This window comes from Monosiga brevicollis, genomic scaffold (genome assembly GCF_000002865.3).
Source record: "Monosiga brevicollis MX1 MONBRscaffold_4 genomic scaffold, whole genome shotgun sequence".
Classification (NCBI taxonomy): Eukaryota; class Choanoflagellata; order Craspedida; family Salpingoecidae; genus Monosiga; species Monosiga brevicollis.
The window spans coordinates 332,521-355,181 of record NW_001865041.1 but is presented as its reverse complement, the minus strand read 5'-3'; the positions used below and the strand labels follow the sequence as shown (position 1 = coordinate 355,181).

The window sequence follows — 22,661 nt, the reverse complement described above, 5'->3', positions numbered from 1 at the left end:
ATTATCTGGAAGCTCGAAAGCAGCCCTCACGCAACCTTCCCATCAACATGGAAGGAGCCCACCTTCCCTTTCTTCGCTCGAACTGATGCGGGCTCTGATGCTGATTCCAGCGACGAGGCGCGTGCTCGATCGGTTTGGTTCAAGCGGCCAGTGCCTTTGGAATGTAACACATGTAACTTGGCCACCCGTCGGTGTGTAAAGGGGTTTGGTTGACGTCATGCATACGTCCTATGATCCTGACGGACAGCGTCATAGATTGGCGTGGGGAAGAAAAATCAATAATCTCTTCGCCTTGGTATGCTATGGGCCAAAGAAAAACGACAACGACTCGCCGTCTCCCAACATATCCATGCCCGCCCGCGCCGCTGTTTGTGCTCGTGCCGGCGTGACTTTTGAAGCGAATTGGACACTTGTGTTCAATAGGGATATCCGCCAAAGCAACCTGCTGCTGCCCACTCTTGTTTGCTCTGCTCGTAGGAGCTTGTGGCGTGCCCTTCTCTCTCTGCGGCCTGTTCAACGCCCGGGGCACCACCCTCCCTGTCGCTGCTGCACTTGGCACAAACAAACCTTCAACTGCAGGCTTCTGGTCTGGTCCACAGTATCAAGCCGAGACGATGAATGTTTGTTTGTCGCGGCTGCTGTGTAACCAAACCAGCTTGCAGCGTTTGGCAGTTTGACGTGCGTCTTACCCTTGTCAAAGTTGACATGGCATCTCTTCGCTACCGAAAGCATGCTTTCTTCGATACCAAGCCATCATCCCCTTCACCCACAGATCCCACTCGTCGGCTTCACGTCAAACACAGCCCTTCTGCGGTAAGGCATTCATGATGCTTTCAATCAGCCCCTTCCACCCTTCTTCACTCACCCTTTTGTTTGTTCGGGTGGAAGATCACCACGCCTTGTGGTGTATTGGGCCTGTCTGTTGGCGGGGTGTGGGTGGGTGGGTGGGTGTTGGGGGGATGGCTGGGAGGGTGGAAAGGCTTGCATGAGGTTCCATGAGGCTTCATTTTCCTGTTCAGCCGCCCCAACTCCAACATCAAAATCACACTGCGCAGCCCATCCAGTTTCCCGACCATCACAGTCGTCAGTCACTGGTGGCCGCATTCCACAGACTTTGATCCACCGCAGCTCGAAACATCAATTGCGTAGTCGTTGCCTTTGCGCGCCATCCCAACCTCTGCCACCCAACTTTCTCTCTCCCTTGTTGTTGGCTTCCACGCCATTTGGTCTTCGTCTTGCATATCGGTTGATTTACTTGTTGGGTCAACAAGTAAACCCTCTTTTCTCCTCATCAACCCACTGACGGGGCCATCAATCTTGGACCCCCTGCGCCTCCTCCTTTCCGGTCGTCCTTATCGTCACCCTCGGGTGGTCGGATTGAGCATTTTCAAAACCAGCTCTCTCACGTCCATCACCCACCAGTTCAACCTGCTGACTGCTCTGTGTGTGTGTGCTGATACGCGCGACCCATTCAAAACCTCCAGTCATGATTTGCGATCCCGACTTTGCTCCAGGCAGCCAAATGTGCTGGCACCATCTGCGCAGCAGCCCACCCCTTCTGGGCGCTTCAAACTCAATCCGTTCAGCCAAGGCCTCGGCCACCACCCGCAACACTACCGTCATTCCCTTTGATGCCAACGCTCAACTGGTCTCTGGCCTGCTCTCCTCCAACGTCTTTGTGGTCACCAAGGCTCTGCAGGCTGGGGCTGATATCAACCTCAAGCTGGCCGACACCCCCGCCTTTGAGTACCCTCTGGCCATTGCCATTGCTCAGTGCCTTTGCCCCCACTGGGTGAGCTTGGTCTGTGATTACTATCAGCCCAACACGGCCAAGCGCCACAAAACACTCGGCGTTCAGGAGTATCGCGATGAAGTCTTTGCCGTCTCTCGATCGCAGTTGACTTCTCAGACACAAATTAACCCTCTCCGCTGCCTCGAGCTCATCTTGGCTGCTTCCGACCTCAACGTCGATCAGTCCTTTCACAATCAGGCCATGCACGTGACCTCCCCGCTCCTCCTTGCCGTATCCCACCGCGATCTGGCGCTCGTCAAGCTGCTCCTCGACCACGGGGCTGCTGCGCATACCACCACAGGCGATGCCCTTGCCATGGCCATTGCGGCCGGTGAGATGCTCATGGCCGACGAGATGCTGCGCCGCCTGCCCAGTCTCTTCACTGCCCCTTTGGCCTATCAACAAAAGTGGCGCTCAACGTACACGCTCTGGCTCAACGCCGCTGCTCAGCTTGGCTTGCTGTCGACCGTCATGCTCTGCTTGCGCCTTGGTGCCCCAGCCCTCCTGGACCGCAAAGTTTCAAGCAGCATCGGCCTGCTGGCCTCACCCCGTGAGGGCTCGACTGATCACTTGATGGACTTGACACACAAGCTCGTCGACTGCTTTGCCGAGCATGGTAGCCAAGCCAGCCTTCAGTGGAGCTGCTTTCTTCGCGCCGCGGAACAAGGTCTCCTGGCCTCCCCCGCCATGCAGCGCATGGTCACTCAAATTCTCGGCGATCGCGTGCGTGCCGCCATGGCCGTGCTTCAGCAATGATCAAGCTTGAGCGAGGCCGCTCGGTTATTTTTCGTCTGTTTTCTTGTTGGTTTTTTTTTTTTTATCTAAACATGCTGGTCATGTGGTATTTTCTTCATCCCTTTCATCTTCTTGTTACCTCTCGTTGAACGAGAGAGGCCATCCGTTGTTGACACACTTGGCTCTCATTCGAGTTTTTTTTTTTTATTGTTATTCGCAAAGGCTTCTGCTTTTCCATTCCTCTTTACCTTCGAATTCGAAGCGATCAGGCGCTAAGCGCCCCTGGAACCATTTTTCAATGGGCAGAAATCGATTCTCAATCCTGATCAAACCTATTTTTGTTTTCATCATCATCCAAAATCTTTATGGTGTCTTTACAGCACAGCACAGCACAGCACAGCACAGCACAGCACAGCACAGGGTTGTTTTTGCAGGCGCATGCCGGCCCCCAAGCTTTTGGCTGTTACAGGTTGGTGACGCACTTCTGGCGGTTTCACTCTCACTCTCACTCTCGAATGCTTACACTCTATGGAGGGCCTCTTGAAGCTTCGAGCCTGCGAGCCGAACACCAACGTCATGCCTTCTCGTGTCATTGCTTGGGGAAGCGAGGTCTTACTCCTGCGAGGGTATTGCATCTGCGTCAGAAAAACGGCAGCGATACGCTCACTGCATTCTTGATCTGTATCATAGTGAGAGAGAAATCACACTGTCGCAGAGAGCCGTTTCGTTGTCCGTTTCGACTCGAAGCACCACCTCACCATCACCCCATCACCATCAGATCAGCCTCACTCCTCCTCCTGTTGAACACAACGGGTGCCTGCTGTGCCGAGGCACGCCAGGGGCTCACGTGTGACGCAGCGGTGACATCTTGCTAGTGATCCGTGCGACCGGATCACAGGCGCTGTAACCTGGCCGGTCCTCTCATCTCCCCCTCTTGGGCCGACCGCGAGCAAGTTGGGAGCTTGTTGCCAGCAAGGAGCTGTGGGATCAAAGGGAGATTGGACTTGGCCACTTTCGGCACCAGAGGGGGGTACACTCGGTGGTCAAGCGCCTGGCGGGGCTCACGCAGGGTCCGTGCTTGCCGCTGGCCCAGGGACGCATCCCCTGACGGGGTGGTGGGGCATGGTCAACCTTCTAGATATGGCCCTGCACGGCGAGCTTCTTTACGCCTGCGAGGCGAGCATCCTCCCCACGCCAGGTATACCGAGCATCCCCCCGATCAGGGGGCGAGCGATCGCTGTGTCCCCCTCATCATAGCATCCGAGACGATGGCGACCATCGCCATGGTGTCCCAACGCTCTTGCTCGCTCGGGACCCAATACTGCCTTGACATATAGAGACAGAGCTGACCCTTGCGGTTGTTGTGCCAACCTCTCGCTGGATGTTTCGCTTGCAGCCGTGATCCCGCCCCTTGGAGAGCCCGTGACCCTCGATGCGAACCAGCCGGGCCAAGTGTTATTTGCCGGTGGAGGTCGCGTGACCAGCAGATCTGCCCAGCGCGTCACGCCGCGGCAGGCCCGACACGCGCGCACACGCAACAACGCTGCCGCTGTTGGTCAGTCAAACGCCAATTATCATAAGCCTGCTTTTCGTCAGCACCCTGAACATGGCCTTAACCCACGCGCTGCCGGTGCTCGCTTTTTTGCAGCCACCAAAACTACGTATGACGTCCATAATCTATTGTGGGCCTGTGCTCAGCTGGGGCAACAACAGCAGCAACAGCAGCAGCAACAAGAAGCTCCGGACCATGAGCTCGAGGGCGACGTAGCGGCAGATGCACCCTTTGCCTTCTCCTTTCGGGCTCGCCTCCTACCTCAAGATGCGCAGGCCTCAAAGCCGCATTTGACTGATGTTCCAGCTCCACCCCATATCTTATTGCTCCATATCCAGTTTACCGGGCCCACCTTGACCTTGGGTCAGCAAGTGTGCCGCCGTCGCCTGTTGCCTGCGCTGCGCATTCTTCTCACAGCCCTCAATTCTTGGCGACTGTGCAACCGCCATCATTCAAAACCACTGGCTGTGCTTTGGGACGAGTTGCACAAACACCAGCCGTTGTCTCCAGACTCTGTCACCTTTGTACGAGCCCACCTGCTCGACCCGAGCGAGCACTGTAATACCTTGATCGACGTGTATGCGCTCTCCCAAAAGGCGCACGTTGTCTTTGACGAGCCACATCACATCCTGCCCGCCTCGCTCGACCAGTCGTTCACGGATGAGCCCCGCCTGGATACGCTACCCGCGGAGATTCTGCGACGCATCGCAGCCTTCCTGCCCGCTCGTTCGCTCAATGCCTTTCGCTGCACTTGCCGCGCTGCTTACCACGCCACGGAGGACTGGGTACCAGGCTTGCGAAACGTCAAACTCTTCCCCCACCAAATCCGTAGTGTCAAGTGGATGCGCGCCCGTGAAGCTGGTTTACACGGTCGCTTCGATAGTCCACAACACATGCCCGTGGCTGCTCGCTTTGTTCAACACCAGGAACGGCACGGATGGCAGCATATTTTCTTCGTCGATGCAGAGACTGGCAACGTCGAGCCCTCACCCGAAACCCGCCAGTCATCTCGTGGCGGCCTACTCTGTGATGATCCCGGTAAGCCAACAAGACAACTCGGCGCAACCGTCCGCGCGTCCGCGTCGCGGCGTCTAATTTCACCCACCCCTCACCCGATGTGGTGCGATCTGGGTTATAATGCCTGGTGCTATTCATGGGTGTGTACATCGCGCGCAGGCCTGGGCAAAACATTGTCCATCATTTCTCTCATACTCAGCAGCCACCGAGACCGATCCACTGCCGGCCGAGAAATCGACCACAAAGCCGAGCACTTTGCGCAACTTGGTACGTTGGAATGCACGTCACTCTAACCGAGATTTCGCTGGGTTCAAAGCGTGGATGCGGATGAGGTCGTAAAGGGGTCGTAAATGGTCCGTGCATGCCGAAAACACAACCGTGCGACACTGATGGCATGATTTATCACGCCAGGTGCTCGATTTGCTGCCTGGCCAGACCTGGAGCGGGACGAATTTCAGTGTCAGCTCTTGGGTGTACGCTGCCGTCCTCGTCCCCATCTAGTGCTGTGTACATCATCCGTCCTCAAGTCTGTGCCCACCTGTCTAGCTTGCTAACACCTGTCTCGCAACAATGCTTTCGTCGTGTTAGGCCTTTCGGCGCTTTATGAAAGAGGAGGCACGAATGCGCGGCATTGATGAACGTGCGTACACCCTGTCCCAAGCACACACTCCGCTGGCTCTTTGACGAGCCAAGCTCGTGGCGTTGTCTGCCCACACCCACCCGAGTGGGGGTGTTAGGATTGATTTGTGGGCTTGATTTCATCACGATGCTTGCATCTCGCACAGGTTTATTTGACGAGCCCGTGGACCTGTCGCTCTATCCAGACTACACCCATACGGTTACTCGACCGATCGCTGTGCGTAACATTCGAGATCGGCATTACACATCTTTTCAGGTAATGGATCTGGATGAGGCGCGCGCACGCGCGCGTGCACCGTGATCGCATGATTCAGGCCATGAGAGGTCCTTGATGGCCCCGACGACCATGATCTCCCAACCCCACCGTGATGGCTTGATTTTGTGCGCGCCCCCGCGACAGGCGGCAGGCACAAGACTAACTTGACCCTGCTCCCTCATGTGGATGCACGTGACCAGGCTCTGTATGATGACCTTCAACTCATGCTGGCCAATGGCGCACAATACAATCACGGCACCCCGATCCAAGAACTGTGTCTTGTGCTCCAGCAGCGCTTGCACGAACACATCCTGTCTCTCCCGATCGATCGCCGCGCCCGCCGGGTACGTTCATAAAGGCAATGTCTGCTGATTGACATCAACACCATGCGTTGGCAGCTTATTCCCGCTTTTGGCCAACTTGTTTAGCGCTCAGGCCGGGTCGACGTTCGGCCCATGTACAACGCCACGCTCATCATAGCTCCAACCTTGGATTTGGCCCGACACTGGGAGCACGAGATTGATGCCTACACTGCTGGCCCTCACGTGCTGGGTCGCGTAAGTCTCACATACATCACATCCACACTTTGCACAGCAGATGGAGCTGGTATCCCTCACTGGAGTGCCGGGCGTCTTTAGACCTGCATGCTTTTGAACACACGCGTGCTTCCAGAGACATTTGAAGACTACGGCGTTGTCATCACCACTTTGCACACATTGAGCCGCGTGTGTAGCCTGCCACACCACTATGACCTCTTTCATCAACGTCGTTGGCACCGCATTGTAGTGGATGAAGGCCATACGCTAGGCAAAGGTTTGTCAAGCTCCCACGGAAACTTCCTGGCGTGGGAAAGGCAGGCCCGACTCAGATCGCGTGCTGCACAAAGTTGGTCCGTAGACAGGGGCACAGGTGTTTTGCTTTTTTGTTCAACACGAGACTAACGCAGCCTGCTTATGCCATGCCGGGCCCGGCACGTTTGCTTCTGTGTGTGCAGGAGTTCAAAGCCGAGCACGGGAGGCCATTCAAAGCTTGGGTACGGATCACATGTGGATCGTCTCTGGTACTCCAACGCCAGACTTGTTGGCCAGCAGCGGTATCGACTTTATTCGGGGATTACTTATTGTGAGTTGAGTACCTATTTGTCGCATGTCTCCTGATGATTTCATGGTGCGGCGTCCTTTTGCTCTCATGTCCCAAATTGACCAGCCATTGCCTTGTCTCATGCGGCATTGTGCACTCCACTTGCTGGACTCATTTTTTGCTGCAGACCCTGCGAGAGCCTCCCTTTTGCGAGGGCAACACACGCAATACATTTCGCAACTTGCTGACACGGCCGTTTGAGCGCCATTTGGCGACGGACAGCGTGTGGCGATTGGCACAAATGCTGCAGCGCTGCATGGTGCGGCATTCCAAGCTGGAAACGATGCGCAACGTACCGCGGCCTGTCTGCGAGACGATCCTTTTGCCGCTACAACATCACGAGTGGCGCTCCTACAACACTTTGCTCTCATTCTTACGCGGCAATATTGTCCTAACCTCACTCGTCGGTGCGTACGGCGCGTGGGCATATGGTGTGGGCTTGAGCCGCTAGGCCGTGTTGTAGCGGGTCTGGCTCCGCCCAAACTCTTAGTTGGGCCTCTACCGCTTGCCGTCGAGCTGATGTCAACGGCGGCGGTATGCTGTTTTGGCTGGATAGGCAATGAGATTTCCGGCAAGCAAGACTCCATTTTGGAGAGCCCGCGGCACTTGCGGGAGGCCATGGAGAACTTGCGCATCATTGCCAACGGCATGTGGCTTTACGTGGTGCGCGTGACAGATGGTATGGCAAATGCCTTTGGACACCATGCCAGCTGTCTTGCAGTTCTTCAGGGGTGAACGAACAAGCGGCACCTCAATGTGCATGCTCTGTTCTGGTGCCCGCTTCGTAGTGAACGTTCGAGAGACCAAGGAGATGATGGAGGCGTTTGGGCTGAGTACTGAGCGCATTGCTGCCTTTGATACCTACATCCACGAGCTGCGTGCCGGACGGACCTCGGTCGTTTGCCAGCAGTGCCACATTGGTGTTCCAATGTTGATGGTTCTGCCGTGCTGTGGCTTGCTAGTGTGCTTTGAATGCGTGCAATCTGGGTACGTTGAACAGCTGAGACTGACTCGGGTGGTGCTCGAGTTGATATTCTTATGGAAAAGGGGAGAAGATTAAAGCGAAAGCAATACCCCTCACCCCCTGCCTTTTTTTTTTTTTTGTTTATTTTTTGATCTTTTTTTCAATTTGATTTTTTTGCTTGTTTCTCGTTTCCCTCACGCCACTGCGATTTTGGTGTCACGTGTGCATGGCCTTTTGTGTAGGCGCTGCCCTTTTGGCTGTGCGCACTTTAATGTGGACAACCTTCAGCGCTTACAGCCAGGTCTGGAGCTGAGTGACACGCGGGAACCAGCAGAGGTAGAGCACACCTTTCCCTTGGGCCACTATCGACGCTGCCTGCCGCGATTTGAGCAGGCCATGCAAGCGCAGCGCGCTCAGGCCACGCCAGAGAGTAGCGATCCACAAAACCCTTGGCATGTGCTGGACATGCAGCGTATATACGGACACGTCCTGCAGGGCAGCCAGGATGGCGTGCGGTCATCCCCCCACTTGCCCGTTGCTAGCGAGGGTCTGTTACCGGATCTCAAAGCGGAGAACGTAGCCTTGGAGCATAGCAAGGTGGCGCATATCGTCTTGAGCTTTGCCCAGCACGTGGCGCCCTTGGAGGAGCGGGCGCGCAAACTGGCACAACACGAGTATAGCCAATTACTCATGCGGCGCGACCTGGAGGACCGGTTGGGTCAAGCCGAAGGATCAGATCTATCAGGAGCGCGGGTTGCGAATGGTGGCGTACTCGGGGCCGGTGTACCCGAGGCTAAACGGGTCCGGTTTACAACAGATGCACATGAGCACAGCGGGCTCACTCCTGGAGGCGGTGCCGATCCAGCACTCACGAAGGCAGCGCTGGCTGCGTGTGCCAAAGAGTCGGACCTGCCCCTCCGTCACCGCTGGCGCTGGTTGGTGCAGTTGATGCGAGAGCAGCACATGCCATATAAAGCGATAGTTTATTCGGCACAGCGCAATACATTGGACAACACGTACTTTCGGCTGCGCAGCTTCTTTGGTGACAAGGCCTGTGCCATGTATCGAAGCCAGCAGAAGGATGTGCATGAGATTCGGCGCTTTCGCCAAGACGACCAGTACGAGAATCGCACGAGTGCTGCTGCTGGGATTCAGGGAAGAAGGCCCAAAATGCGTTGTGGCAATTGGTCGCGTGTCAGGCTCACCTGCCACCCATGTGCACCCAGGTGCGCCTTTCTATGCTTGGCGCAGGAGGGAGCGGTGGGGTTGGACTTGCATTTCGTGACCCACATCTTTTTGTTGGAGGAACCCGTCGATAAGGTACGCCTTCACCTCACCCTGTGATGAAGAGGGATGTGCAATTACTCGCAAACCTCCTCACTCTCTACGCATCCACTTATGCGTGTGTTTGTGTTAGTCCTTGGAGGCGCAGGTGATTGCACGCGCCTGGCGAATCGGTTGCAACCAGGTCGTTCACGTCCAGAAGGTGAGACGCCTTTGTGGTGTTCAGCTGAGTTGCGCCCATCCCTGCTTTAAATCATAACAAACACAAACCCTGTTGTCGTCTCGTGCGCTTGTCGAAATGGGTGGGGATGTCTTGAGCCGTTGGCGCATCTTAACACCAGCCTGCACTCGTGCGCGCGCATATGTGGACGCAGTTGGTGATGGCGGAGACGGTGGATGACTTGCTCTGGCGCATCAACTCAGGCCAGGACCCGGCGTTTGAGGAGGACATGGCAGCCACCCAAGGGGATCAAGACGCAGAAGATGCCACGGAATATGATGGTACAGATGCGCGCAAAAGCACGGCGAAGAAGGATCGACGCAAGTCCTCGACCGTGCGCACCTGGGCCTTGGATGCTGTCAAGAGTCGATACATTCTCAGCCATATTGGCTTTGTGCGTCGTCCCGAATTTCAGGCGCAGCATCGTTTCTGACTTTGATTTGTCAGCATGAAACGCTGACATTGACCGAAGCTGCTTTGAGAAATCAGGAAGCGCTTTGCCACCACTTAATCGACCCCAAACAATAGCATTTTTTGCAGAGTACTCTTACACATGTAACCTCATTTGGGTCCCCGGCGCTACCACCAGATATTCTCCATCACATTTGGTATCCTTCTTTGTGCCGATTTTGTTTTGTTGTACCCTCCCATACCTGTTGTGTGTGTCTCTCTCTCTCTCTCCTCTCTCTCCACACACACACACACACACACACACACACACACACACACACGGATTTGAGCGCCGGTTTGTCTGTCCATTTGCCACCTTGTACTCTTGTTTGGCAGCCGCATCAGCGCTTGGTCCATCATCCGCTCTTCCAAAGGCGCTGTCTGCACGTCACTGATTCAGGTGGGTACTTGCCTCTTTCTCCTCTCGCCTCTTACTTACAGGCATCGAACTTAGAGGTGTTATTATTTTCGCTCGGCATGTCGCTCAAAATGCTGCTGCACACACCGTTCCTCTTGAAGCTCCGACTCGTGTGGTCCCAGCCAGCCAGCCAGCCTTGACTGCGCACCGCCATCATGTCTGCTGCTGGTGCCGTGCGCGTCGCTGTGCGCGTGCGCCCTATGAACTCGCGGTATGTTTTCATATCACAGCCGTCGAGCTGATTGCCCCGAATCTTCCAAATTCCTGGACCAGCTCAGCTGGCTCTGTTCTTTGCGCTCGCTCTGCTCCCTGTACCCACCCTGGCCACATGCCCCTCGCCTCGATGGCCCATCCTCACTGTTTGGCACGCGGAATATGTATGGTGCGCATGGCACGCAACGCGATCCGACGCAGCGAGCATAAAATGAACGCCAAACTCATTGTGGACATGAAAGGCCAGCAAACCACCCTCTCAAACCCGGTTTGTTCATCCTGCAGTCAAGCTTAAGCGGCAAACAGTGCGCCATTTTGGCATGGATATGACAACTCGTGGGACTCATGGCCACCGTCATGTTTGCTTAGCATGCAACTGGCCAAGAAGACATCAAAAAGTTTACCTTTGACCATTCGTATTGGTCCTACGACCGCGACGACTCCCATTATGCTACTCAGGACCAGGTCAGTCCCAAGCATTGACCATGAGTCGAGGGTCCTCGCTTCCACCTGATATCCCCCCCCACACCCGTGGCCATGTCTTCACTCGCTTGCTGAATGGCGTCTCCCTCCGATACACCTAGGTCTTTGATGACTTGGGTGGCGACGTCCTCCAGGCCGCCTTTGATGGTTACAGTAGGTTCCACACTTGTACCATCCCAAAAGTCGAGAGCCTTGGGTCTCATCATCCAGTCTGGATATCATGCTCTGTCGTTGTTTCCTCTCGCTGATTGCCTGTTCCCTCCTGTATCTCCGTGCCCCGCAGACGCTTGTGTTTTTGCCTATGGTCAAACCGGTTCTGGCAAATCGTACACGATGATGGGCTACGGCGTACGTAGGATGCTACCTGTCCAAACACCCTTTGAGAAGCCTTATAGACCTTGTCCATATCGTGCACCTGCAGACTCATCCTGCCGTCAAAACTATGGACAAGACAGCCCCTTGACTAGCTCACAGCACGCCCTTGTGTTTTGCTCTGTGTGGCTTTCTCTGCCTTCGCGCCAATGTCGTCGCTGCCATTCGTGCATGCCCGGCGCCTCGCTTGCATGTAGGAGGACATTGGTCTGATTCCCCGCATTTGCGAGGCTCTTTTTGATCGGTGCACACAGCAATCTGACTCAGACACAAAGTTCAGTGTTGAAGTGAGCTACCTTGAGATTTACAACGAAAAGGTCAAGGACTTGCTGGTTGACCCGAAGATTAGCGAAAAGAAATCGCTCAAAGTTCGCGAGCATCCCAAGACGGGTCCCTTTGTCGATGGCCTCTCTTCCCATGAGGTTAAGGACTTTGACGCCATTGCAGCGCTCATGGAGCAGGGTAACTCCAACCGTACCGTCGCGGCAACTGGCATGAACGACACCTCGAGCCGCTCCCATGCCGTCTTCACCGTCATTTTTAAGCAGGTGCGCGCCACATCTGCACATTGTTCCGCCACGAGCTCCCTCGTGTCACCTGGCTGCTGCAAATTTGCGTCTTGCCGCATGGTTTTCTTTCCATGACAACTGCAACTTGATCCTCTTCCGACCCTGATATCTTTCTTCGCATCTGCCCGCCCTTGCTCCCAATTGTGATGCTCTGTACTCATCAACCTTATCCTCTACTGATTTAGGCCTCCTTTGTGGCGGGTGTGCCTTCTGAGAAGACGAGCAAGATCAACCTGGTCGATTTGGCTGGTTCCGAGCGTACCAGTGCCACCGGGGCCACGGGCATCCGTCTCAAAGAGGGCGGTAACATCAACAAGTCGCTCACCACGCTTGGTCTCTGCATCTCTGCCCTTGCTGAGCGCACCGGTGCAAGCAGTAAGAAGAAGCAGGGCTCTTTCATCCCCTATCGTGATTCCGTTCTGACCTGGCTTCTCAAGGACAGCTTGGGTGGTAACTCCAAGACCATCATGGTAGCCGCCATCAGCCCAGCCGATGTTAATTATGGTGAAACCCTCAGCACCCTGCACTACGGTCAGTCGCCCGTGCACCAATCTGCTCGCCTCCATGTCGCACCTTCTCACTTACCGTATCAACATGATCTGCAATCTGCTCGTAGCCAACCGAGCAAAGAACATCATCAACAAGCCCACCGTTAACGAGGATGAAAACGTCCGTCTTATCCGTGAACTGCGTGCTGAGGTCGACCGCCTCAAGGGCCTGCTCGGTGGGGACGAGGAAATTCAGCGCCTCGAGCAGGAGCGTGCTGATGCTCAAGCCGCCCTGACAGCTGCTACCACCGACGAGGAGAAGGCCGAGGCTCAGGAAAAGCTGAACCAGGCTGACAGCGCACTGTCCGTGGCCAAGAATGCCGACGCCAACGAACTCAAGGCCAAGATTGAGCAAAGCGAGCAAATGATGCAAGTCATGATGGGTGATTGGAAGAACAAGTTTGATAGCATGACCCAGATCCTGGACTCGCGTGGCATGTCGCTCAATCAGAGCGGTCGGGCAGTGAGCGTCGAGTCCAAGCAGCCTCACTTTGTGAGCCTCAACCTAGATGACCCGCTCTCCACGGGCATCGTGCTGTATTACCTGCATGAAGGCTCCAACACAATCGGCAGCGGTGGCGACGAGGTGGACATCCCTTTACCCGGTGCCGCAGCTGATATTCTGCCTGTGCACTGCGCTGTTGAGTATGATGGCGAGGAGCACGTCATGCTTCACATTGGAGAGGATGACAATGGCCAAAAGGCCCTGGTGACCGTCAATGGCGTGCAGGTGGACGAAGTTGTAGAGCTGCATCAAGGCTTTACCGTCACCCTGGGCCAGTCCACCATGTTTCGTTTCAACCACCCTGTTGAGGTGGAGCGTCTGCGCTCAGGCAAGGGCACCTTACCGGCCGACGCCAAGAGTCTGGGTCAGCTCCTGTCAGATAAGATGCGACAGGATGACGAGGAGCTTCGGCAAGTCCGCGAGCGCCTCGAGATGATTGAGCGTGAGCGCGCCGAGGCCGAGGCGGCTGAGGTTGAGCGCCAGCGCCAGATTGAAGAGCTTGAGGAGCTGCGTCGTCAGGAAGAGGAAGTCCGGCAAAAGGAGAGCGAAGAGCGCATGAACGCTCTTCGCGACCAGATTAAAAATATGGAGCTTGAGCGTGAAAAAGCCGAGACTAACCGCGCCGAGGAGCAGCGCCTGTTGGATGAGGAGCGCAACAAGATGCTACAGTTGGAGGAGCAGCTTGTCAGCGAGCGTGAACGCAAGGAGTCTTTCTTGCGACAGGCCCGTGAAGAGGCCGAGCGTAAGGCCGAGGAGCGTGCTGCCGAAGAAGCCCGTAAATTGGAGGAGAAGCAGAAGGAGACGGAGGCTCAGCTGCGCCGTATGCAGGAGGATCACGAACGCCGTCGTCGCGAAATTGAGGCTGCCGAAACCAAGGCTGCCGCAGAAGCGGCTGCTTTCGAGGAGAATGTTCGTCGCCTACAGGCCGAAGAGGAGCACGCCAAGCAGCGGCGAGTGCACGAGGAGGCTGAATTGCGACGACGTGAGGAGGAGAATTCCCGCCTGCTTCAACAGAAGGAACAGGATCTGATGAAGATGCAGCGTCAACTGCAGGCCAAGGGCTCCTCGCAGATGCAATTTACCGACGTCTGGGAGATTCGTATTCCCGAGGTGAGGGCCACAAACTTGCGCAATCATGCGCAGCTGCCGACTTGTCTGCCCTATGTACTTGAGCTTGCATGCCTCACCCGTTGCCGTGCACTTGTATTTAGTACAAGCTGCGCGTGGAGCATTACGTGTACAAGGTCGAAGTCTGCCTCCTCGGCCAGCGTTGGTTCGTGTGGCGCCGCTTTAGGTAAGTGCCGCTGCGACCCCTTGCAATGGCGTTTGCGTACTCTTCTGCTTATTTGTTGGTCATGTTGGCTTCTCGGCTTGTACTTCCCTCACCCGATCATCTATGGTAGCCATTTTGAGGACCTACACAAGATGCTCAAGGCCAAAATGCGTGGCATCATGCAGTACATTGCCTTCCCCTCCAAGCATGTTGGCCACGTTAGTGTTCACGCTTTTCAAAAGCACATGCGTCCCACCCTGTGAGTTGGACTCATCTGTGGCCGATGCCCCTTGTCGCAGTCTATGATGAGCAAGATCCGCCGAGTTGGTACCACCGACGAGCGCTTCCTGGCCCAACGCGCCCAAGAGCTTGAGGTGCGCCTTCTAGCCAGTCCTGTTTGCGCCTGTCTACCTGAGCTTGGTGGGGACCGCAACTCTGTCCTGGCCGCGCCTTTTTGACATTTTGTGTGTTGCATTGCATACGTAGACATATCTCAATGAGGTCATCCAGAAAACTTACAAGCTGCCTGGGTCCCCGTTCTTCGAGGTGGATCGCAGCATCTTGGAGCGCAATTTTGCATTCTTCCGTCATGGTTCTTTCCGAAACTAGTCGAGTGCCGAGCTAGCGTCGTGCGAGTCAATGGCGCTCTTGTTAGGCTTGCGGTAACTCTTGTTTCCACGCCCTTCCCCCCCTGCTCATGTTCAATCAACTTTGCATGTCAAGGGCTGGGGCAGTTACCACTGCTATTCTACAAGTGGCACATCCGCTTTAGTTGTTTTAGCTTCACCCGTCAATGCAACCATGGTGCATTTGCCGTGGATTAGGATTGACGATTCTTTCTTTCTTTTTTTTGCTCATGACCAGAACAGACGTGTCTGTTTTCTTCCTGCTTAATTTTTTCTTTTTCTCTTCTGTTGTTGTCTCTTGATCTTGCTGTCTTGTTGTTCTGCTTGTGGCGCAGTTTGCTTTGCATACTTTCTGTGCCCCGCTTCTTTTCATGTCTGGGCTGGCTCCCGGTGATTATCAACTGGCAAGCCAGGTGGATCGTGACAAATTGATGCGCCTGGCAATGTTACCAATAAGAATGAGAAAGCTATCCTCGGATTCTCGTCGTGTCTCTCTTTGATGTGGCGTCGTTTGGAGGGGAGGGGAGACGATGAGCTTGAAGACTGAAAAGAGCGATAGCCGCTGTCCATTTAGAATCAAAATGCAAATCAGAACCACGACGACCGCTTCATCTTCTGAAACGCAGCAAGAGAATCGCGGGCTTCCTGGTCTGAAAATTGCAAAATAGTGGCAATGGCCCGTAGCTTCCTAGCGAAAGCGCGTGCAATCATGGCACCGCACGTGAGACAGACGTGGTGACAAGGCCTTGAGCACTGATTTGGATGGCATCAACAAGAAAACGCACTGAAGTTGCCCCACGTCGTTGAGAAGAAACTGCAAAACTACGTTTTTCAAATACTCCAGGTTGGCCCCCTCGCGGCGACTGTTGCGCTGCAACCGGTCCGCCTCGGCCTGCAAGTATGACACAGAACTGAGACGGTTGCGCAAAGCATGGAAACATGAGCTGCGCGCACGGAATTCACCTGAACAGATTGCATCTTCTCAAGCAGGTTAATGCGTTCGTCCTATAGTGCGATAGCGTGAGGCCACAAACGAGACATTGACAAAGAAAGGATGCTCAGTAATTATGACAGGGTCCTGTGCTAAGTCCGACCTCTTTGTGTACTAATGCTTGTTCCAACTCTTCCACTTGGGCCTGCAAGAACGAGAGACGCTCTCGCATCTCGTCCTGCTGGGCGAGGAGATGGAGCTGGGGCTCCCCCGTTGCCAGTTGGGGAACGCTGTCGCCATCACTCGGTGTTGAAACTAAACCATGGCATGAACCTCAACATCATCCAAGACAGGCAGGGGACTAATCTCAACATGCGTGCGAATGATTGAAGAGCCACAGTATACGCACCAGAGTTGTGCTGGCTTTTGCGTCGCAAACGCGCGATTTCAGCGTCCTAAGACAATGCACGAGCGGTTGAGGCGCCCGCATGGCAATGGACCACGCCCTACACTCTTTCCTCGTTTATCCTTGTGCTCACGGGTATGAGCTCACAAGCATGTGGCATACTTTTCCCCAACACGCGCACGCACGCACGCACACACCCAACCTTGTCGCTTAAAAGAGCCATTGTTCGCTCTCGGGTTTCCTGCTGAGCTTGCAGGGATGCCGACATGTCTTGGTGAAGCGCTTCGAGAGCCAATTTGTGTCTGTGGGCAATGAATCGTAGGACATGAGATGCGTCTGCTGGGGATCATCAGACATGCCAGCGGCCTTATAATCGTACTCTGTCCGCAGTTTGTCCACGGTCGCACGCCACTCATTATCAGCGCCCTGAAGCTGCTCTCGTAGTTCCTGGCGAACCTCTTGGACCGTCTCGGACAACCGCTGCTTCTGGTGCTCCATGGCAGCAGCTTGCTCCTTGGCTGATTGCAGCTCCTCTTCGCATGTCTGAGAAAGGAGCGTTTTTGAACCAACGGGGTTGGGTCAGCCGAAGTGCACACTTGACCACAAAGATGTTTCCCCGATTGCAAAATACCTGAAGGCGTGTGTAGCATTGGTACGCAAATAGTTGGTCTGGGGAGGAAAAGGCACTATATGACTTCTTCTGCACGATTACATAGACAATTGAGGAGGTGCCATGTTGTCAAACGCAAAAGAGGCGAATGCAACCCCAATACACAATGGTCTCAGCTGAGTGCAAGCAACCTAGTCACCTGATTGTTATTCAACAGCTGCGTCAGCCATGGCGGTGGAACCAGCGTGCCCAAAGCAGCGGGGTCGGCACTTCCCGGTTTGGCCTCATGAACAGTATGTGGATGTGATTGATTGGCAAGGAGCTGTTGCTCGAGCTCTTTGACCTGCATGAGGTATTAAGGCACGCAAACAGCCGGGCAGATTCATTCATAATGATTCTCAAGTTTGGGTGGTCTGCTAGACGTGAAAAGACCCTCGTCAAAAAACAAAACAATGCACATCAAAATCCACGGGCTGACCTTTGCCTCGAGCTGCGCCACCACTTTTGAATTCGCTCCGTTACCTGAGGAGTGGAGTGCCTGCGAGCCGAGCGTGCAAGGTGATTTCAAAGCATGGTCAAAATGACATTGCGTTGCGATACCAAGCGACTTTAACCAGCGGACGGACTTCACACATACAGTCAGACGAGTCTCTAGGGCATCATATCGCTCTTGCATATCAGCCAACTGCATCCGAAGCTCCTATGTTTCGCAGTAGGTGGGCCAAGGAGGATTAAAGGTGGAGCACCAGGTACGATTGCGCATGGTCGAGCATACAAACGCATCAAGCCAATTCGCACGCCATGATTCATAAAGAGTGTGCAGGGTGCGCGTACCTGTGCCACGCGATCATCACGTTGTCGCCACTCTTCATAACGCCCAATGAGATTGGCGTGTTCTGCAGAATGGGCCTCCTAAAAGTGACCATCACAATGGCAGGCGTCGGCTGTGAGGAGTCATGCTACCGAACCACTTTACAATCACGTTCAAGGCACGCCACAGACGGGACGCAAAAAAGAACTTTGTTGGTCGGGCGAGATGAGACGTACGTAGGCGCTTCGCTCGCGATCAAATTCAGTCTGCATTTGAGCAAGCTGCTGCTCGCTTTGCACAGCAGTCTGCTCCATAGCAAGAATACGCTGCTGTGCATCTTCGAGCATGCGTGCCTACAGCGGCAGCCCGCAGCAAACCAGACGACATTGTGAGGTTTTGCTTTTTTAAAAAAAGGGGGGTAATTTCCTGGCGTTTGCCTGGTGGCAAAAATTGCACAAGTACTTTGTCTGCGGCAGCTTGCTCGAGCTGGTCCTGCAAATACTCGATTTGGTGGCGAGCAGCACGCAGGTCCTGAAAGCCAGTCACACGCGCACACAAAGTTGAATCACAAGGATGAGCGGCAACGGGCGGGCGGTTTCAGACGCAAGATTGCACCCACCTTTTTGTAACGCAAAAGGATTTCGCTTTCTTTACGCGCGTTGAGGCGGTCGATTTCCGCCTGCAAGGCTTGCTTCTCAGCCTCACGCCGCGCGATGGCCACCTGGCGGCAGGACGCGATCCGGTATCAGGCGAGAATCGAGGCCTCTGTCGCGAATTCAAAGAAGCGCCTCGTCGACCACATACCTCGCCCTCACGTCGTGCTTCGTCAATGCGGGCCAGGGCATCGAGTTCGCGCTCACGAGCCATGCGTACTTGCTTTTGCAAATCAGCAGACTGCAGAGCCAGATCTGAGCTCGCAGCCAGCTCTGCTGCCTGGCGCTCGAGTTCACGGGCATGCGTCTGTGCCAAGGGCGATGGACGCAGACAGCTAAGAGATTGATCTAGCTTCAACAGAAGGACGGGACTGATGCTAACTCACCGCCTTGATGGAGCGTAGCTGTGTATCGGCCTGGCGCAACTCCTCACTTCTGGCGTCCAATTGGGTGCGCAAGCTTTCAATCTTTCATAGGTTGATGGGGTCATCGACAGCAGGGTCAGGCACCGCAATTCATCGGAAGGCAGCCCAGAAAAGGCTTGGATTGGTATGCAAAAAAAGGTAGTGCTGATTCACCTGACGATCACGTGACGCAAGCACTTCATCACGTTCGTCCATCTCCTGCGCGTGCTTGGTGGCTTGCTCATCCAGCTGTGATGCGATGAGAAGGGGGTGAAGAGAAAGCGTCCGTGCGTGACGTGAGATCGTTTGGCCGATTTTGACACGGCATATGCACAAAAGAAGCGCGCAGTGACGAGACAACCGAGGCACGCACGTCAAGACGCAGCCGCTCCACGTCTTGGCGGTGTTGCTCTAGGGCCTGCCGCTTATCAGCTTGAAACCTAGCCCATCGCCACCGCGAAGATATAGAAAAACATGCAATTAGCGTGGGAGGTATGAGCGCGAGCGTACTACTCAAGGAGCTGCTGGTTATCATAGATCTGTCCATAAGCTGTATGTTCACTCTCGATCCTGGATCATTCCCTGCACCTACCGCTCAGTCATGACTTTTTTCTCGGCGCTAAGGGTGGCCAAGGCCTTCTTCAGCTGTGACACACGGCCCGACGCATCCTCGGCCCCGGACTCAGTTGTGGCACTAAGATTCAAGAGGATTACAAAGTAAGGAGATTCACGTGCTCACAAGTCAGTGGTGGCTGAGAGTGTTTGGTAATGCTCGCGCCTGCAAGATCAGGTAGCAACGTGGACACGCACGATTCTGCTTCAGCGGGCTCGCCCGCAGTGACGGAGGCGGTGGCAGTGGCAGTGGCATCGTCAGCACCATCATCATCTTCCCCATGCCCACCATTAGACGTCAAAGCCGTGACCTATGCCCGATAAGTGATATGAAAGGCGGTCTTCTACGATCTGATCAGGCGAGAGCACGAACGGAGCACCAACCGTCCCCTCCAGAGCTTGTTTTTCCTTGAGGATGCTCTTGTAGGCTTGCACCACGTCTGTCCCACACAGAAGAGCATCCGCATGAGCAGATGTGTGCGAGTTTGTCAAGGTGCAGCGCAGACGTATGGCGAGCCGTCTCGCATGGGGCTACGCGGACGCTGTTGCAGAGTTGAGATGTTACAAACCTCGAAAGCGCAGCTCATAGCGCTCGTTACGCTCCTTGAGCTGGTCGATCTGCTGGAGTAGCTCTGCTTTGGATAGGCCGCGCTCCTGCAGCCCAAATGACATTGTGATCAGCCTGGTGATTCCGCTCTCCACGACGCAGAGACGAGCCAGAACGCCGCACCTACCGTGGCCGGCTCGGGCTCGGGCTCGGGCTGAGCGGCCCGGCCCAGGCGAAGATCAAACATGCGTGACATGACGGCCTTCAGCCCGGGGCCATCGCGCCCAAGCTTATCGAGTGCGACAACTGCTCCAACACCAGCTTATCGGGCCTCCTTCCTCCTCCAACTTGGTCCCAGCTGGTCACAAAACGCCTACAGACTCGATGCACATCAAAAGAGAGAGATGTGTGTAATTCCGACTAAAGTTGTCGGGAATACTTGTGCATGCATGTACACACACACAACCTTCTCTCTCTCTCTCTCTCTCTCTCTCTCTCTCTCTCTCTCTCTCTCTCTCTCTCTCTCTCTCTCTCTCTCTCTCTCTCTCTCTCTCTCTCTCTCTCTCTCTCTCTCTCTCTCTCTCTCTCTCTCTCTCTCTCTCTCTCTCTCTCTCTCTCTCTCTCTCTCTCTCTCTCTCTCTCTCTCTCTCTCTCTCTTTCAAATTGTCAGACCAGCGTGCACGCAACGTACCAAGCGGCACACTATTTTACCACCCTTCATCACCGTTTAGCAGGCACCACGATTGGAGCCGTACGAAACGTGTCTTGTTGCGCCCAATTCCAGGAGCGGGAACGGGCACGACAAGGTCGGATGGTTATTATCCTTCGAGACTGGCCCAGAGACTCTTTGGTCGTGAGCCCCACGTTTTGACGTTCATCCATCCATCGTTCCCAGAGAGCCTTGCGACCTCGGACATGGCGAGAGCCTTGCACGCGCGCATCGAGCATTGACACGAGGATCAATCGACGCCCACCTCAGTGGTCGACTAGACAGGCCCAACCATGACCCCGGATCGATGGACCGTGGTCCTTGGCGTGGCCCTTTTGGCCTCTGCCGTCCTGCGCTATACGCTGCCGTCCTCTCTCTACTTGGTCATTGCCTTCTGCTCGGGATGGCGTGCCCCTTTTACTGGGCCCCTCGTCTGCTATGCGGCTCTGGGAGTGGCCGCCACAGCCCTCCTGGCCCAACTCATCTTCCAAATCACCTTGGCCAGCCTAGACTATAACAACTACTTTGATGCCAATGCCATGGTCCTCTTGCGCCAGCTGGGTCTCTACGTCTTCAAGGACGCCAAGTGGTATACTGTTCTGCGGCTCATCGTGCCAGATGTCGCCGTCCTCGTCCTGGCTGCCCTCATGCTCTCGGCCCGGCGCAAACAGAGCCGCGTCATCACCAGTCCCACTCCCCGCACCCATGATGCTCGCATCCACCCTAATGGCAGACTTGGTTCCAATGCCCATCGCGGCGGCATTTTCGCTGACACCGAACTCGAATGGGATCCGGACCATCTACTTGCGCCAGACGAAGCACAGCCACCTAAATCAGCCCCGGGCGCACTTGGCGCAGCTGATGTCGACTCAAACATTGCCAACGATCATGCCTCACGTACCGTCTCCCTTCCGCCAGATGTAGCTGCTGCCGCCGCTCGGCGGCATGAAGCTACGCATCCTCCCACGCCACCACCGGCCTACCGTAGCCGACACGTCTACTTTCTCACTTGCCTGCTGCTGCTGCATGCCGCCTTCCTCCCCGGCATCATGACGGGCGTATACCTGGGTGCTGCTGCTCTGATGTGGATAACCCTGGCCTACTTCATCTATCGCCACGGCACTGTCCTCTCTCGCCTGATGCGCGCCCAGTCCCAAAACGCCGCCCTAGTGCGCGCAGCACGTCGGCTCCTCACCACCCTCTGGATCTTTACGGTCCTTTACGCACTTCTGGAACACATTGTGCAGGTACGCTCAATGCCACCGAGCCGACCGGTAGCATTGCATTGGCCAATGGCCTCCCAACCACAGCACCTTTCCAACTTTTTTTTCTTCTTTTTTTTTTTTTTCCTTTGATGTTGTTCTATCGTCTTTGACGCCGAGCCGTGGCAGCGATTGGATCTGGCCTCGCATGAAACCTCATTCAAATACATTGACCTTGCCCGTCTGCCTGAATGTAGTATGATGCCGTTCAGGCCGGGACGAGCATTGAAGTGCGTACATATCTCGGCACGCCGCGCATCGTGCTCACCAAAACGGAAGCCTATGACCTAGAACTAGCCGCCCCGATCAATGGCCTGCCCTATTTCATTTGGATGCACATTGGCATGGTCTTGGTCACGCCTTTTGTCTTGGTGCGCTCAATCTCACTTCTTGGTCCCACCCCGGCGCCATGTTCCAACGCTTTCAAACACTGATCCACCCTCCATACCTGAAACTCCGCCATACGATCCCCTTCCCCGCTTCTTAGGCAGTGCTTCACAGTCACTTTGCTCAGAATTGTCCTGGTGGTCCTCTCAAATCTTTGGCCAACATTCAAGCCAGCACGCATGACCTCCTTATCTCATCAATTCTCATGACGGCGGCCATTGCGGGACTCTTGATCTGGGTTTACGCCTTTCCCAGCATTTTTGGTTTTTACCT

The 22,661-nt window shown here is 55.1% G+C and overlaps 3 protein-coding genes across 3 annotated transcripts; 2 read left to right on the top strand and 1 right to left on the bottom strand.

Annotated features, from left to right (window-relative positions):
• Nucleotides 1-1,486: 1,486 nt before the first annotated feature.
• On the top strand, nucleotides 1,487-10,032 carry MONBRDRAFT_31429 (uncharacterized protein; the record flags this gene model as incomplete). The annotated part of the gene is made up of 21 exons (XM_001743798.1): nucleotides 1,487-2,515; nucleotides 2,908-2,996; nucleotides 3,482-3,597; nucleotides 3,621-3,725; nucleotides 3,924-4,082; nucleotides 4,176-5,117; nucleotides 5,296-5,363; nucleotides 5,685-5,736; nucleotides 5,882-5,991; nucleotides 6,192-6,335; nucleotides 6,420-6,548; nucleotides 6,630-6,804; nucleotides 6,986-7,113; nucleotides 7,259-7,538; nucleotides 7,688-7,810; nucleotides 7,920-8,118; nucleotides 8,338-8,896; nucleotides 9,041-9,213; nucleotides 9,322-9,415; nucleotides 9,513-9,581; nucleotides 9,754-10,032. The coding sequence occupies 21 exons, from the start codon at nucleotides 1,487-1,489 to the stop codon at nucleotides 10,030-10,032; spliced, it is 5,022 nt and encodes a 1,673-aa protein (XP_001743850.1).
• Nucleotides 10,033-10,622: 590 nt separating this feature from the next.
• MONBRDRAFT_15109 (uncharacterized protein) lies at nucleotides 10,623-13,460 on the top strand (the record flags this gene model as incomplete). The annotated part of the gene is made up of 8 exons (XM_001743797.1): nucleotides 10,623-10,678; nucleotides 10,882-10,948; nucleotides 11,050-11,145; nucleotides 11,265-11,316; nucleotides 11,447-11,511; nucleotides 11,733-12,083; nucleotides 12,290-12,635; nucleotides 12,721-13,460. Coding segments are annotated over 8 exons (1,773 nt in total), but the record flags the coding sequence as incomplete, so codon positions are not given.
• A 3,143-nt stretch (nucleotides 13,461-16,603) lies between these two features.
• Nucleotides 16,604-19,766, bottom strand: MONBRDRAFT_23338 (uncharacterized protein; the record flags this gene model as incomplete). The annotated part of the gene is made up of 15 exons (XM_001743546.1): nucleotides 16,604-16,936; nucleotides 17,203-17,346; nucleotides 17,482-17,541; nucleotides 17,641-17,703; nucleotides 17,838-17,915; nucleotides 18,051-18,167; nucleotides 18,277-18,345; nucleotides 18,434-18,535; nucleotides 18,619-18,774; nucleotides 18,854-18,934; nucleotides 19,046-19,120; nucleotides 19,245-19,311; nucleotides 19,464-19,565; nucleotides 19,586-19,649; nucleotides 19,682-19,766. 15 exons carry the CDS (start codon nucleotides 19,764-19,766, stop codon nucleotides 16,604-16,606), a joined length of 1,596 nt encoding a protein of 531 aa, XP_001743598.1.
• Nucleotides 19,767-22,661: the final 2,895 nt, after the last annotated feature.